Raw genomic sequence first — 18,589 nt, forward strand, 5'->3', positions numbered from 1 at the left:
TAGAGCAACCCCAATAGATGCACACCTACCATCACCTGCTGAACTGATGTTTGGCAGAAAAATTCGTACAAACCTACCCGTCCACATTCGTAATCAGGACCCCAGGAGAGATGAAGTGAACCAACGCTTGATGGAGAGACAGGAGAGGCAGAAAGCAGACTTTGACAAAAATACCAAACCACTCCCACCACTTTCCACGGGACAAAGTGTCCGTGTTCAAAACCAAGAAACCGGGAAGTGGGAAGAAGGCCGCATCGTCCTCAAGCGGTCTGAGCCTAGATCATACGATGTAGATACCCATAGTGGTCACGTCCTCCGCAGAAACCGGCGACACATCCGTCAAACTCGAGAGACCTACAAACAACCCCAACCATATTCAGATGCAGACAAGTATGAGTATAGCACTCCTCATAGGCAAAACACAAATGCAGACAAACCAAAACACCAGGACAACACAGACACCAACACTCAGTACATTACACGGTATGGACGCCAAGTTCACAAACCAAAAAGATACCGTGACTCTGCGTGAAATGTACATAAGTACATAACTTAACACCCAAGTAGATGAAATAGTGTTAAGAAGTAGTTAGTGAACAGCAAGAAGTGTTCAGCGTATGATGAATATAGGTTGTCGTTGTTGTTGTTTTTTTTTTTAAGGATAAGATGGTATCAGATGAGTATACATGTATGCACTGTATGGGTATGCTCAGTGTTAATTAATTTCGGATAAGAATACAAAAATAGTCAATACATAAGATGACAGGAAACGTATTTCAAACGTATTTTGAATCAAGGTTTATGTCACAATATGTCTGTTTGGAATGCATAGCCACACTTAAGCAAGTGTTGTCAGAATGAACATTCCTTTTTTTTTTTTTTTTTTAGAAAGAAAGGGGGTTGTAGCATGATACCATTAGGTTCATTGGTGTTATATTTCATGCGCTCATGAGCATCATGGATACCCTGTATTCACAAGACTAAACGATAATGACATCAATAGTAACAATCGTCATAAGACTGATGATGATGATGAAAAATTATAATAATGATAATAATAATAGTAATAATAATGATAATGATAATAATATAAGTTAACGTGTATGAACTGTAACCAGAAAGTCTTCCAACGTTTCAATTTGAGCGCCATGATATTACCAATTACAGTGCACGATAAATCAGGTGCACGTCATGACCTCACACCCACGAGTCATACAGCCCACGAGCTAGACACTGCTAAAAGCTAGAAGAATGCTCATGTTACTGAAGTGGCTACCCTATATTCACAAGACAAAAATAGTAATGATATCAATAACAAAATTAATGATAATGATAATAACAATAATAACAATAATATCAATAATAATGATGATAATAACAATAATAATAATAATAATAATAATAATAACAATGATAATAAAAATACAAGCTATCGTGCACAAACTGTAACCAGAAATTCTCTCACTTTTTAATTTGGGCGCCATGATATTACTAATTATAGTGCACGATCAATCAGGTATACGTTATGACCTCACACCCACGAGTTATACAGCCAACGAGTCTTGCAGCCCACGAGCTAGACATTGCAAGGCCCACGAGCTCGATAGAATGTACTTGTAATTGTTCGGGGTCTCCCGATAATGGCATTTGTTTCAGAGATGATTGCAATTTTTTTTTCTAATAATTTGGTTCCTTAACCCGTTCTGTACGGGAACCTAGTAGCCTGCGTGTTAAGTCTATGGGCATGTCAGAATTCAGTATGGAACGGGGTTAACATTTCTTGAAGTCGGGTAAGATGATTTGCACATACCATGCGTACGATGGATAACTCGTGTAGCGATAGAGCAAAGAAAACAACATATTGACGTTCGGCCCAATTAATCTTTGAGCTGGAAAGGTGGCAAGCCTAGATGCCATGATGTCATTATGAAATACTTAAACTTGAAGCCCTCTATCATTTGTTTGTTTGTTTCTTTTTGGGGATGTTGTGGGAGGTCCATGATGAGCACAATGTTATCGGAAAATAGAATTTTAATAGGTAACAATCTCGCGCCCCATAGGGCGATGAAACTTCCATCCAGTTATTTTTTTTTGCCTTATGTCATAACTGATGTCGTTTTTTAAACAGTGTCCACCCTTGAAGATGGCCATCTCATCTCATCTCTGTGGTATCTCCCGTTCTTGCCTGATCTATGGTTTTGTTTGTGTCTTTACTGTCTATATCATGAAACAAGCCAGCACGTCGAGAAGCTACTAGTAAGGAATAGAGTTGAAATGGTTCAGGACTTCGCCACATTAGTCTTTTCCAGTTTTGGGGACCACAGTGTACTTTGCTGCACACGTGCTACCATGTTTGGAACCTTGTTGACAGCCAATGAAGTCTGTCTCTGATATTAACTAACCTTGAAGGAACCCCATTAAAGCTGCAATTGTCAACCAAGTTGACAGGTCATATAGCCTTCGTCCTGTTGGGAGATAGATGCCAATGTCCTGAACACGGAAATCCTATACCAGGTGAAAGGGCATGCAACATGCGTTACACGTACTGTGAGACATTAATACCATGGAACTGCATTTTCTTATCGTACTAGCCCTATGGCAACATAACAAATCTCACTTCTTTTATCCAGAGATAGTCCCAAACCTTGGCTTCTCGATGGGAGGTATATACATCTAGTGCATTACAAACTGTACATCCACTTCTTGCCCGCCGAACTGATGACTGCAGCTCTCTGCGATCATTAAGACCTTCCCCGAAGGAAAATGGAGCAAAATAAACACATGAAAATGTTGGGGATGTATCAATGCTCCATTGATGTACTAGGCATTAAAATGAAAAGAAAATCCTTTCGTTGAGGAAAGAATAGGTATATGATTCACCAACAGACAGGTTTTCCTGCTCCTGTTTGAATATATATTGTTTTTGCAATTGAGAATGATCTCCCTGTCATTGGTGTACAGGTGCACGCGAAACATGGCTGTCCCCAGACGACGTCCTCACTATCCGGTACAGTCGGTCTCCTTTAATACCTCGAGTGGACTTCTATTTCCATACAGGTGCACGCGAAACATGGCTGTCCCCGGACGATGTCCTCACTATGCGGTACAGTCGGTCTCCTTTAATACCCCGAGTGGATTTCTATTCCCACATGTCCCATGTAAGCACGCGAGAGACGGCGGTGTTGCACTGCTCATTCGAAGCAACATGGAACATAAAATCATCAGCTCTTCAAAGAACCATAACACATTTGATTTCATCCAGACTGAAATTTTCCAGAAGACAAGGAATACACAGCTAATGACAGTACATAGACCTCCCACTTCTTCGACGGCGATCGGAAAGAAGATGGAGAAAATCGCCTTCGGAAATTGATAGGCAGTTATATTGCAAACATCGTCAGCATGTCCGTTCTCTACTCAGGAAGGCGAAAGCCGAACATCACTCTAAACCAACAAGTTGAGGACTGCGGAAAGGATAAAAAGACGTTGTTTTTTTTTTTCTTCAAGTAAACGAAAAGCCTCTTGGCAGAAAAAAGAAATCATCCCCTCTACCCGAACATGATTCTGACAAAAAAAAAAAGAAAAAAAGATGGCTGACCAATTTAGCTAATTCTTTTAAGATAAGATAAAGAGTAATTCGTTCATCATTACCATGTATCCATGTGGTCAAAACCGATGTTGAACTATTTCAACGTTATATACATTTCGTCCTTCCGCTTTAACTGAGATGAAGAATATCACTATGAAATCTCCGAATAAGTCATGTGAATCAGCCCCTTTTTGCAAAAATCTGATTAAAAAAATTGCATCAATGACTGCCCCTGAAATCACAAGCATAATCAATGCCAGTTTTGAAGCAGCTGTTGTGCCAGACGAATAAAAACGGCAACGGTATTTCCAACCCTTTAAAAAACCTCATTTCAATCAAGATGTTTTACAGAATTATCTTCCCATTTCAAACATACCATTTGTTAGCAAAATTATGGAACGTGTTTCCTTATCGCGCCTAACTGGACTAATTGCGGGAGAATGATTTTCTTGACAACCACCAGTAAGTGTATCATTGTGTACAGACATTACTTACTGACTTGACTGAAGAAAGTTTGAGGCAGAGGGATACTTACAATATCACTGTATGTAGCTGTTTTACTTGATTAGATTATGGCAGCAGCTTTTGATACTGTGGATCATGCCATTCTCACCCAGACTCTCAGATCCGTGGGTGTCACACGACTTGCATTGGAGTAGTTTCAATTTAACCTTGCTGACCGTTTTCGACATGTTAAAATCAATGTCAGTACCCAGGTAACTCCAGAAGAGCCATCAATATCCTCCATATTGACAAAACTGGGATGGAAATATCTTAACGAACATCGGGCTATTTCCATACTTACACTTTTGTTTAAATCTATTCATCATGTTGTTTCTGTAGACACTGGCCAGTATCAAGCAAAAGTACCTACTAAAGGAAACCAAACTCGGAAATCATCTTCGATCTCCTTCCTTCACCTAGTCCACTTCCTGGACTGTATTCGTAGCATCACCTCCCTGACATGCAGTGACGTACGGACGTACGTTGATGGTGTCTGTATACACAAGATCACCCCTCCTGAATAAAACGTATTTTTCGGGAGTACCAATTGGTGGAGTGTCGCAATCAGCGGTTGGGCGCATTGTGTGGGTGCATGCATGATTGTGTATGCGTGTGTTAGTGTGGGGAATGCGGACGATTAAAATCGCCCAGTATCTGGACTATCCTTCACCCTATGACTAGGAAAGATTGATATTCCTTTCATCCAAGGACAATGGCAGAATAGAATCTCTTACCAACAAATGTTATAGAGACGTTCCAACACTAGCATGACTAGACGCATTCATCAAGGCAAGATTAGGTGACGTGCGTATGTCAACCTTCATTCGGGACCCATTTTAATGCACTGCTGGCCACCTTGCGCCTGTAACCTAATATCCCAGCTGTGGAGTTTGCTTGTAGTTGCCGGAAGACGAAGAAGAACTCTATTCTGCTTCACTTGATTGTGGTGTCTCACAGGGGTCTGTATGCGGACCACTTTTGTCCTCTCTGTATCTTTCCCAGATTATGCACATTTTCAAAAGACACAGCATTCAATATCACAATTATGCAGATGCCATACAAATTTGTGTGTCTTTCCCAGCAACCGGGATTGGACTCTCTGCAGCTTTAAATCAACTAGAATTATGTATTGATGATGTAAAGGTATATTATAAAGATGGAATGAAATGGTCATCGGAATTTATTCTAGTAGGCCCCAAACAAGTGTTGTCCAAGGAGAAATCTGACACGTTATAGATTTGGTAACAGTTGTCAACGGCGTAGCCAGGATTTGATCTTGGGGGGGGGGGGCGGTTAGTCTGCGAGGGAGCGAAGTGACCGAGCCCGAGCGAGCGGAGCGAGCGAGGGGAGAACTTTTTGCATTTTGATGTTGTAAATGGTGCGATTTGATGGCAGGCTTTTGCGCGCTTTATCGACGTGAAACAGTCCCACAGTATCGTAAGGTAGCAGTATATTTTGATATAGATTATTATTGAACAATTTTCCTATAAAATGGTATGATTTAAATACACTTCTTGTATTAATTCTTTTCACTGAATATCATGAACGCGACTGAACCCGAGCGAGCGGAGCGAGCGAGGGGGAGGGGAGGGTGTGGGAGGGGGTGTCCCCCTCCCATGGTGAGATCTTTCTGCATTTTGATGTTGCAAATGGTGCAAATAATCTTATTGATGCATGTTTTTGCGTGATTTAACGAGTTGAAACAGTCCCACTTGTTTAAGGTTGCAGTATATTCTAGTGTAGATTATTATCACGATTATTGCACAATTTGCCAATAATATATATAAAATGGTATCATTAAAATAAACTTTTTGTATTAATTTTTTTACTCTTAATATCATGAACGCGACTGAGCCCGAGTGAGCGGAGCGAGCGAGGGGGAAGGGGAGAGTGTGGGAAAGAGTGTGGGAGGGGGGTGTGCCCCCTCCCACGGTGAGAACTTTTTCCATTTTGATGTTGCAAATGGTGCAATTTGATTCATGTTTTTGCGTGTTTTTGCGTGTTTTATCCACTTGAAACAGTCCCACTTGTTTAAGGTAGCAATATATCATTATTTTCATGTCGATTATTATTGAACATTATGGTTATAAAATGGTATTATTTAAATAAACGTCTTGTATTAATTCTTACACTGAATATCATGAACGCTGTCTGTTCAGCAATCAAACAGAAAAAGCATGCACACGAGGGTGTACGAGGGGCATTTCCCCTCCCACACGAAGGTGATTTTGCATTTTCAGACCTTAAATTCAGCGATCTGGTTCAAATTTTTGGTGCAATACTTTTTCATCGAAGTGTTAAAATCACGGAATTTAGCTCTTATTCCGAATGTGCATCATCTGTGTGTATATGTACAAAGTCTAGTGAGGAAGAGCTTAGGGGAAGCCACATTAGGGGGATTCTCCCTCCCGCTCGGCGGAGCTTTTGCGTTTTAAGAATTGAAATAAAGCGATCTAGAGCACACTTTTTGTGGAAAATTCGGAAATTGTCATTCCCAAAAATGTATTACTACTAGGTCTAAAGTGGGTAACAAGCAATGGAATGGTGGCAAGATACCTCTCCCACATTCAAGGGAGCCTTTTTTCAGTTTCAAGCTTTTAGAACTGAAATTCAACAATCTGGCGTACACTTTTGTTGGAATATCTGGAAATTTTTCAATCAGAAGAGAAGTGTAGCAAGTCTGTGGAAGGAGATTCTATATAATTTTCTGATTGCAGTGAAACGTTTTGGTGCACACATTTTGTGTCATATTTGGAAAACTGTTTATGTTCAAAGTGTAGCCACAGTCTACATGCATGGGGGGGGGGGGGGGGGGAGGGGCGGGCGAGCAGGAAGAAGGCGTGGACGAGTGTTATCTCCACCCTTCCCGTACGATGGAGCTTTTGCCTTTTTAAGGTTGAAATTGAGATATCTCGTATACGCATATTTGATGGAATATATGGGAAATCATAAAAAAAAAAATGATGTGGGGGTGGGGCTTAGGGAGGAAAGGGTTGATAAAAAGGGGAAATTCCCCTTGTACATGAGGGAACATTGAGTTTTCGGAATATAAGTGATAAGTCATGTGCACTCAGAATTAGTCATAATTTTTTGTAAATCTAAAAAGTGTACTAAGGCTAGGGAAAGAGGCACAGAGGGGGAGGGTCTGGGAGGGGGTATCCCCCTCCGAAGCACGAGAGATTTTGCATATTTTGAACTGAAATTCAACGATCTGGTGCACACTTTGAGTGAAATATTCAAAAAATTATGATCTTATTTGATGAAAGGTTGAAAAGAAGACCCGCTTCATGTGCATGCATACAGTATACACGCATTTTTTTCCCCTCGCAAATCCCCGGTCCAAATCTTAGGGGGGGGGGGGGGGGGGCGACCGCCCCCATCGCCCCCCCCCCCTGGCTACGCCAGTGGTCTGAGAGAAGTAATTCAGCGCTCACAGGTGTCAAGTCTGACCACAAGTTCGTGTGAAAGGAACAATATCATAATATAACAATCATATCAAAGCGATATAGCTATTCGATGGATTTATGTGTTTGAACGTTGGCCAACGATAAGCTGCAACGAAACGTCGTAGGCCTATTGGGAAACGAGGGTCTAGCATCGCTTAGGCTACGGTAACAAACCCCAAAATCATCCTGCTCGGCGACCGGTCAGCGATTTTTTAGCCAATTTCGGTTGGACGCCGATCGGTGACCGACCAGGCACCACTGATTTTTAGGGCATCGGTCGGTCGCCGCTGAAGTTTAACGCGGAGTTAAAATTTCAGCGGCGACCGACCAGTTTTCATTCGCTGCCCAAAATACGCTCGGTGTCCGAGCAGCAATAGCCCAGGCACTGACCTTATTGAGCGGTCGCCGCCGAGCGATTTAGGAAACAAAAATGATAGAGACAAAATGACAAAAGCACAGAAGAAAACCAAGGGAATAGATCGAGCGGTCGCCGTCGAGCGATTTAGGGACTAAAAATTATAAAGATGAAATGACAAAAGCACTGAAGGAAACCAGGGACTAGATGGGGAAGAGAAGTCAGGGCAATGTGGAAGAAGCAGGGGGTGGGATAGAGGCAAAGAAACTCCACCAACATCTCAGCATCTCAACATCTTGACAACCAACATGAGGGACATGGAAGACAGGGACAACCACTTTGGGGCAAAAGAGATGAAAGCTAAAAGTTAGTGTCGATATGTACACTTAGTAAAATACGGTTTGATTCTCTTATCATTTATTGAATTGAATGAAGAAGTAATGAATGACAAGAGATGGGGAAATGAAAATATGAAATTATATAGGAATAGAAAAAATGCCGTAAAATATAAAAGCAAACAAAGATATTTTGGAAAATTTTGATCTATTCTAATCTTTGTTCCATCTTGGGTTTTCCTCCCTTTTGTTCGATTTCCTAATTTCAATTTATCTGTGGTTTCACATAGCTGAGGTTTGGTAGTTGGTAATTTAACTTAATATTTTGCCTCGAGCTTTATCTTAATTAATTAGTTATCACATCACAAATCACATACGTACATGAATAAACCCTGGTAGCTTGTGAGTAATTTCCGGCAGTGACCGGCGGGCGGCCGCCGCGCAGGTACGCCTACGGAACACCGATAGATGACCTATCGATCACCCGTCAGTCGCTGAGCGATTTCGTAAAAATCGGCCGGTGGTCGGTGGGAGATCGTCCAGTTGCCAATGGGGCACCGCTCGGTGACTGCTCAGTCTCTGCGCGGAGAAGATCCCCATATTTCGCAAATTTTTAACCTAAAATCGACCGGTGACCGACGGGAAATCGGCAGGGCATCGCTCGGGTGTCGATGGGATTTTATAGCCTGCTCGACATCTCCAAAAACTGCTGGGCGGTGCCAAGATTTAAGCAGCGACCGAGCAGGCTATAAATCGGTCGGTCGCCGCTCTGAGTTGTGACCGTAGCCTAAAGCCCGCCGCACACTATACGACTCACGACCTTACGACTGACAGACTTTGGATCTGAAATAAACAATCGGTGTTTATTCTGAGGATATTGTGATTTATTTCGGATCCAAAGTCTGTCAGTCGTAAGGTCGTGAGTCGTATAGTGTGCGGCGGGCTTTAGAACTACTAGTAGATCCGTGGACCTAGTAGGTCCATGCTAGAACGAATTCCCTTTCCATGTGTGTCGGAACGTTGGTAAGTTAGCTAACTAAAAGTTCCGTTCATACGGTCCTGAAAGGAGACCTCCGTATGATTTTCAGACTTTTGCATTTGAACAACTTTAAATTTGTCACAATGGGTACAGAGTTTCAGAATCAATAATAATTGGGATGAGGAATAAAAATGCTTTCAAAATTCATAACAAATCACATTGAACACAGATGATGACATAGTAGCTTCACAGAGAAAGCATGACTGGGTGCGGAAAGGAGCAGAGCAAAAGAAGAAAGCATGTATAAATACTACACAGGTGAACTTGTTAAGTAAAGAGGTAGGTGCTTATTGTAATGGAATTACATCATTGGTACATTTCTGGAATATCACGAGTCCGATGTCATAATCCTTGTTCAGTGTTTTGTTTTGTTTTGTTTGTTTGTTTGCTTTTTTTGAATAAGCCAGTTTGGAGCTAGCTCATGGGCACAATGGTACGTATGATCTGTCTTTTTTCTTTACTCGTTTTAGAGTGACATAACGCATAAGCTTTACGAAACAATTTATGAGATTCATCTATCATATTTCACAGTTAAAGAAGAACAATTTTTGTTACTGATTTTTGTTCGCGTGTCGTATTCTCTACACACTGATAACTGCTGCCAAAAATATTGAACAGGACAGCAAACTGCGCTGCTCGCTCAGTTTGTTGTGAATGAGGAATGATGCATACTTCAATAAAAATGTTTCCTTTTGTCGAAGCAATTCATTAACACTATCGATAGAGCGCATAACTTCTGGGCGGCACGGAACTTGGTTACAAAGGAGAGATACTTGTTTCCTCTTGAGTTGACGTAAGGTCTGTTTCAACAGACCATACCGCGAAAAATGTCAGGACAACGTCCGGAGAACAAAGTCCTCGTCTCTGGCAATAATACCACAAGAGAGAGTGAGGGGTACTGTTTCAACAGACATATACCGAAAACTTTCTGATAAGTTTCCACGAAGGGGGTGTGTCCACTAATGCGACTACCCCGCCCACCGACCAGCGCCGCCTATTGTTCTAGATTGTGAATGGATCACGGTAGGCAATCATGTTCGTGAACAAAAGTTAGTTACAATCACTGATCTAGACTACATAAAGTTCAGTAGTTACTATCCACGCACGTGATCGGCGCACGGCATGTCAATCATTCTCTTTATGCAACGTTGCGCATGCGGGTTGAGTGTATCAAAGGAATGTTACCGTGATTGCGTTCTAATGAAAGGAGTGATGTCGGAGTAGTGTCATGCTAATATCTGGGTAATGTATTTATAATTACCCTACAGTAGAATTGCGCATAAATTACCCGACAACATTATGTTGAACTGTTAAAAAGGCAGGGCAAAAAAGATTACCCTAAGGCTACCCGGACGTTGTTGCCGTAATTCTAAAAACTCCAGTTTGAACGGCTGTGTGTATAGCTTTCAATGACAACTCGTGATAAAATTTAGGTCATGATGTGCACAAAAACTTTCCTGGTTTTCAGATTGACGGCTTCCGAATGAACACTTACGGAGTCACGTTCCCAATATATATATAATATATATATATATATATTTTTTTTTTTTCACTCGGCAAACATACACATCCTTATGGAATGCACCAAATAAACTTTGCTTAGCTCCGATGCAGTGAAAACCTGTCAATGTATGCGTCCAAGTCTACTTACCTAATAGTCTCTTGAGAAGGGAATTTAGTCCCAGTGACATGGATCGCTGTCCTTCTGGAACAACCCTGGTTTACAAAAATAAAAAATAGTTTTGATCGTACCTAATATTCTAACAATTGTAAATATTCAAGTTATACTATAAGATTAAATCACGTTTAAGGAGAAAACGGCAGATTACAAGACAGATACTACAATTGCATATAATTGTGTAGTTTCAGTTAAAATTATGCGTATTCGTTCCAGCGCTTTCCCTTTGTGAAGACCTAAAATTTTGATGAACTTGCACACATAAATGTTGATAAAAGATAAATGCTACAAGAAAAATTAGGATCGAAGCATAGAGATGAGGTCATCGATGATTCTAGATTATCGGGCGGGGAAAACAAGAGCACTGAAAGACAACTGCTTTACATCTGTCACAACAAATCCATTCACACGCTTTTGAAGGGACAAGGGATACCTCGCGATGTGTCCATATCTATTTAGTATCGCTTATATGTGAAAACAGTGTCTACTTTTCTCCATCTACCCCTATTATAATTATTAAAGTCATAGTGCAGTCAGAGAAATGCAATAGGTAGATACAGGCTCTTCAACAGTCAGTTTTCAAATAGTGAGGGGTAACTACACGAAAATATATATTTTAACCTGAAGAACACGAACCTCAGAAGTACGTTAATCTCGGGAATGGTAGCTGTGAAGTTGATGATGACTAGCAAGATAGATAAGGCGCTAAAGAGATAGGGATAATAGCCACAGGTGGTAGGACATCTACCAAGGGATGCACTGGCAGAAGCTGCGAGTGCCGTTCCAAGAAGACATGAACAGTCACTGTAAGTCTGTTGTTTGAAAAAAGATATGAAAATACAGGACAAAACTCAATTAGCATGTGTTCTTTTAAAGAGGAGAAATAAAAATTTAGGGAAACAGTTTTTACTTTTCCATAGTAAATGTCAAGTTTATTGTGTTTTGGTAAATCCTAGAAGTGATTTAATCTATACAAGGTCGCATTGATCACGCCTTATGATTATTATGATTATGATATTTTTTTTTTTTTTTTGGGGGGGGGGGGGCAATATCAATTGAAGAATACCTGCTTATGTGCTATATGAAAAGCACGGAAATGCTTCTTTGACAGTCTTCTGTGGGCGGAAAGTTCAAATTCGTGCATTTGACTGGCAAAGACTTGAGTGGAATTAGTGTTTTATTAATGCACATTGTTATTTTTATTGTTATTATCATTATCATCATTATTACTAATATAGTGCTCTTATCAAAAAATCTTGATAATGTCATTATCATTGTCATTAAGGTTATCATCATTATTATTATGATTGCTATGTGACATGTGACTGTGATATCGTATGGCTATTGATGTATGCTTATATGTTTTCTCGTTTTCACATTCGTTGAACTCTTTCACAAAGGACGGAATCACAAATTGTTTATATCTTACTTGTTTATAAATAACATTTAACATATAGGAGAAAGAAAACAATTTAACATATAAGAAAAAAATTTAACATATAAGAAAAAATTTAACATATAGGAGAAAGGCATATGAAGAACCCCCCCCCCCCCTCCAAGGAAAAAAAAAAGGTTTTACGCCAGTCATACCAAAGCAACTTGGCCTCGGCTGCTGCGTTGAGGCATACAGACTTCATGTTATCTGACCCAGTCTGTTATTTCGCTCGAATTTTTCACTAGACCTTTTCAATGTTCCTTGTTTCTGTGCTTTCTGTCGTGGTGAAGTTTACCTCAAAGTGCTGGCCTTGAATGCATTTTTTTTTTTTTTTTTTTTTTGGGGGGGGGGTCGTTTTAAAGTAGGAAAAATAAAAACTCCTATGAAATATACGTGCCTCATTTACAGCGTCCAGTAAACAACCAGCGTGGCAGGGTGACAGGTACTCCAATAGTCCGCCATCAGCACAAACTGGAATATATCTGTCTTCAGCGCAGGAGCAGTGGGCGTTGCATGTGTGAGTGACGTTTATGTTTGAGAACGCGCTGAAACTGTTGATGGGAAATAAAGATAATGACATGGGCGTGGGATTTATCCGCCTTTTCAGATGATTCTGATAGATACCACTACAAAAGTGAGACAAAAAGGAAATACAGCCAAAACAGGATAATACCCAACATCACAAGGCAGATGGTCGCATGCCATATCTACGATGTCGGCATGTATTGGGATAAAACACAAAAGACACTGTAAGATCTCCGTGAGTATTTTGCTGACCAGTAGTGATCCATTCGCACGAATCATCCATTTTGATAACTTTAATCTTCTTTTCCTTTACCTCTACTGTCTGTTTAGTATAGTTATTCCGCTTGAGCTAGATTCAACTTAGGACTGCAATATTTTCTGCTTAGAAAGTAAATTCTAATTTGACAGTGTATCTTCTATTGAGTCAAATCATTGAAGATTAACTTTAGGTAGTTCGAAACGATGCAAAGATTAAGGAGCCCGAGCTAATCAAAGACGTCAAGAGAACTTTTAGTTGTTCGTTCTCAAACGTGTCTCTACTTACGACTATAGATTTATAACTTTGCCAACTTCATTTAAGGCAGGGTTCCCAGCCCTGTCTTAAATGCAGATGTGCAGTTTGCCATAAAAAATCCTGCGGAGCTAGCACTTGATGCAGTCACGATCAGTGGTATAGGACGAGTTGTGAAAGCCTGAATATCACGAGGACGCAGTAATTGTAACTTCACTATTGGGCGTTTCGCGTTGATGGGGTAAATTTCTAGGAATGAAAACGAATAAGCTTTAGTGTGGATCATGCACTTGATAGATAACTGAGACGGACTAAAACCATTTCGCACAAGAAAAAAGCGCTTGCTTACGTGCTGCCATCATATTGGATTGTGACGCCGGCTACTTTAGTCTGTGGACAGTGCCAGAGTGTGGTGAGAAAGGCCACGCAAGTTATGAGGTTGCTGGCGATGATGAGCTTCAGAAGACTTGGTACCTTCAGCTTGTACCTCCGCATTATCAGGCCGCCGTTCACCGTTCCGATGATTCCACCGACAACAACTACTAACCCTGCAGCGTGTTCAGTAACAGATGATTTCTATCATTAAAAACTTTGCATACCAGTGTTTGAGGAGGGAAATATTTCTGGTTTACAATTTTCGATACTGCATGAATGTTATTCATAATATAGTTGTACATGTACAACTGTGAAACTGTGCAACGTGTACAGTGTCCACTCTTAGTATGGTTCTGGGCACACAACCAGCCAGGCAAAATAATGAATGGACAGTTGTGCAGGAATAATCGAAACACGGCCCTCAATGTTAGTTAACTTTATACCCAGTGTGCATAACAAGGAAACAATTATCCTAGAACCATGTCATGTATATAGACAGTACCTGTCCTTTCTTGACATGGTATATTGCAACCATAATAGACAGGCGTATACATTATACCTGACGGACTGAATAGTATGTCGACTCAATTAACAGCAGATATTACAGAGTTTTGTTTAGGGTCCAGCAAAGCGATCCTGTTTATGTTGTACTAACATAATTATTCATTTCTCTTGTCAAGTAACAACAACAACAACAACGACAAAAACACACAAAAAGGCATGAAAACCTACTAATATTCTACAGTCTAAAAGATTTTCACCGGTCAGTATCGTTGCTAAACTGGCCGTCACGCCAAATTGGTTTTGCAGGAACTTAGGCAGAAATGCTCCAAACGCGTTGATTAGAAGTGAATCGGCCACACCCCCAAGGGCCGTCAACATGAAGGTTGGGTTGATGACAAGGAACTTGATGGCTCGGAGTAGGTCACTGGGCTTCTCTCCGAATCCTGGCTCGGCTGTCGCCTCTGAGCCCGCGTTACGGTGAGCTTGGTTCTCTTTCTCCGATCGAACCTTGGCAGTTGCTGTCGGAAGGTAGAATGGATGTTTGATTTGTCGATTCATATGTCATTGATGTTCAAGTCAGGATGGAACTCATGTCGACATTATCACAGATTATGTACGGAAAAGTTATGTGCATTCTGAAGTTAAATCACCATAGCTGTAAACCCGATGAATGCAATCATCTGTGCTAATATCAAATAGGATTAAAACATTACGTTCTTCACATCTACAAGACACTTGATTCAATGGCGAGAACATCACGAAGATGTAAATTGATGTTTTCTATCAACGATATCGCTGGAGACAGTTTCCCCCTCTCCAAATAATTGATAATCTATATGCTTTGAAATGTTTTCATAATCAGGGTCATCTTAATATTTGGCGATGGTTGTAATGTTTCTTCGATTTTAAACACCTTCAATGTGTTTATACTTACTCGGCAATTCCCGCGGGAACAAGCTCAGTGGAACTGACACAAACAAAAGGAAGGCACCAGAGAATAAGAATCCAATCCACCAAGCACCAACCCATCCTGGGTCACTAGGTGAAAGATTAAGGCTGTTTGAAAAGGTAAGAATATAATTCAATAAACAAAACATTTTGCTATTAGCTAAACTGAAACGTAGAGGCACTCACTGATACAAAATATCGCACACTTAAGTGTGTAAAGTTGTCGCAAAGACCGGGCCATTGCACTCCACGTAGGGTCTTTTTTTATCTTTTACTTTCACTGCTCGAAAAGCTGAAAATATCCGCGGTCACACTGGCAAAAGATCGCGAAGTTTAAGATCGTGATCTTTAGGATCTCGAAGTTTTGCCAGGGTGACCGAAAACTTCTCTTGTAACTCTCTCGAAACTTCCTGCGAAATATAAGAGATGTTTCCCCGACCCCCCATCCTCTCGATCTCTGGGCAGTGTGAGCGCTAGCAACTGAAACTTCGCGAAGTTTGTCACGTAACCAGTCCACCATTTGTGTGCGGACGGTGGCTCTGAAGGGATCACACGGGTAAATAATTCCCCATAGAGACGTGTGTTAAAATTCAAATTTCAAAATAATAGCTGGGAGAAATGAGGTGTTTCATCTTCACTAATCTGAATAAATGAGATATACCCTTTCATCCATCAAATTTCCAAGGCAGGTTCTTTGGCTCAAACTCTGTCCAAGGGTCCGCAAAGCCAGACTACGAGTTCTTTTCACTCAAAAAAAAAAAAAAAAAAAATCACCTATTTTCTGTACGTGCAGCCAATGAAATACAGTCCCCTCAAATTCCATCAGAAAAGCTTTCATCTTCCAACCAAAATGCAGTTTGTAAAGGAATTCATACTCTATATCTACAGGTAATCATTTTTTTTTTGCCAAACTGCATCACTGATTTTTGATTAATTTTATTCTTCATTTATTTTGGTATCTTTGGTACGAATTTGTGAAAGGGTCTGGGGACATTCCATTTTATTTACAGGTGTGAGCCCTGAAGCGCGCGGTCATTAGCCGTGGCCACACTGGCGACAGATTGCGCAGTCTTTGCGAAGTTTGCTTTTTTTGTTAGTTTTTAAATTCACTGAGATAAGCATCTGCGACGAAATGATTATGCATGTATGAATGTAGTGCTTGCCAGTACATCACCCTGACAGTAAGCCTGGTGTTTGGTAATACTAAAAGAAAAAGTTTGTTAATGCATCTAATACAATACAATGATAGGGATGCTTCCCCATAGGTGTTGATTGACGGACACTATGTCTTCTGGTCACCTGGTCAGCATTCGATTGACCTTGCTACTGTTTGAGTTATGCATTCAGCCACACTGCCACGCAGGATGTTTTGCTGTTCATTCACATTCAACATTGTTAGAAGGGCTTTTCAAACTCGAAAATTTTATTTATTTTATTTATTTATTTATATGTTTTATTTTCACAGGGTGGCTCCATCAGTGGGTTAAACACTGTTGTTCTTGGAGGCCCTGCATGAACACATACATACAAATAAACACATGATAATCATACAATACCAACGTCAAGATCAAATTTGCAGTATCAAATCTGTATATATCTTAATATACTGTATACTGATATAAATTAAAAACTCAAAATTTAACAAATATTATACAACACATTACATCCTCATATCCTTAAATTTCCCCTACCTCAGAAAGAAAGAACAGGAAAAAAAAAACAACAACAACAACAACGACAGAACTATACTTGGGCACAGTGGAGTGCCCTCCAGAATTGGGCTGAGAACGAATGTTTAGATGGGGCATGCCTTAAGTTTATTGGTAAACTGTTCCATTCAAGTGCTCCGGTGTATGAAAAAGACTGTTTCCCAGCATTAGTTCGAGTTCTAGTTACTATTAGCCCGTCAGAGACTGCTGATCTAGTCTGGTAGTTGTGTGTATTACAAACTTTCTGAAACAAGAGTGACAGATACTCTGGAGCGTCTCCATTTAGTGCCCTATAAACCAGTTTGCACCTTTGAAGCTTCCACCTATCCTCTATCGTGGTCCAGTTTAGTTGACTTAGTACGTAGTCAGTAGATGTACGTGTGTCTACCCCTAAGACTATTCTGGCCATTCGTTTGTGTTGTCTCACAATAATATCTTCCGTAGTAGAGGGACATTTTGACCAGGCGACGCTGCAGTAGTCAAACAATGGGAGAACTAAAGAGTTTGCAAGAAGTTTTAGTGAATTCAGAGGTAGGGATTTTTTCAGACGACTCATCAAACTTAATCTGGAACTTATTTTCTTACTTGTATGATATACATGTTCCTTCCAGTTAAGAGCCGGGTCTAAGTGTACCCCAAGATATTTGTAAGACTTTACTTGCGAGAGTGTGTGGCTCTCCAGCTTTATGTTGACAAGATTTGGGATAGCAGCTAGTTTTTGAGGCGTTCCGAAAATCATAAATTGTGTCTTACTAGGGTTAAGTGTGAGGCCATTTTCTTGTACCCAGTTGTTAACAAGATCTAAATCCTTATTTAGATGAAATTCAAGTTCATCTACATGCTTAGCACTGTATATTAGAACAGTATCGTCAGCATACATTATGACCTTGCTCTTGAAGGTGACACTGGGTAAGTCATTTACCATTATGGTGAACAGTAGGGGTCCGAGGATTGAGCCCTGCGGTACCCCTGACAGTATTGTACCCCAAGTTGACGCAGTATCCCCAACTGTTGTTTTTTGCTGGCGGTTTGAGAGATAATTTGTAAACCATATGAGTTCAACCCCTTTTATTCCATAGGATGTCATTTTCTGCAGGAGTATTTCATGGTTTACCGAATCGAATGCTTTTCGGAAGTCTAAAAACACCCCTCCAGTAAGTAAACGTTCATCCATGTTCTTATACAATAAATCAGTAAGAAAAGCTAAAACAGTGTCTGCACTATGATTTTTTCGAAAACCTGATTGTTCGGGTGCCAGCATTTCATGTGCCACAAGATACTCGGTCAGCTGGAGGTGCACGGCTCTTTCAAAGACCTTCATTACAACAGAAATAACTGATATGGGTCTGTAGTTATTTGTATCGTCTGCGTTGCCCCCTTTGTGTATGGGGGTGACACAGGCTTTCTTCCATTCTTCAGGGATGAGCCCAGTACACATTGAAACATTAAACAGGTGAGCTAGATGGCTGGAAATGATAGAGGCAGCTGCCTTCAGCAGTTTTGGATGTATCCCATCAGGACCGGTTGATTTAGACGTTTGTAAGTTTTGTAGTTCCTTTTGTACAAATGCTTCATCAACTTCATGAAAGGAAAAAACTGAATTCACATAATTTCTTTCATAGGGCTTATCACATGT

General features: G+C 40.5%; 1 protein-coding gene across 1 annotated transcript in view; it reads right to left on the reverse strand.

Moving 5' to 3' along the window:
- Positions 1-18,589, reverse strand: part of LOC140239593 (solute carrier organic anion transporter family member 4A1-like) — a 36,611-nt gene that overhangs the window by 12,780 nt on the left and 5,242 nt on the right. The window contains exons 4-9 of the mRNA XM_072319423.1: positions 15,231-15,352; positions 14,554-14,814; positions 13,767-13,965; positions 12,779-12,926; positions 11,583-11,758; positions 10,920-10,984 (exon numbers count right to left, since the gene is read on the reverse strand). Coding sequence (XP_072175524.1) covers positions 10,920-10,984; positions 11,583-11,758; positions 12,779-12,926; positions 13,767-13,965; positions 14,554-14,814; positions 15,231-15,352 — 971 coding nt within the window. The remainder of the gene's footprint in view (positions 1-10,919; positions 10,985-11,582; positions 11,759-12,778; positions 12,927-13,766; positions 13,966-14,553; positions 14,815-15,230; positions 15,353-18,589) is intronic.

This window comes from Diadema setosum, chromosome 16 (genome assembly GCF_964275005.1).
Source record: "Diadema setosum chromosome 16, eeDiaSeto1, whole genome shotgun sequence".
NCBI classification, from domain to species: Eukaryota; Metazoa; Echinodermata; class Echinoidea; order Diadematoida; family Diadematidae; genus Diadema; species Diadema setosum.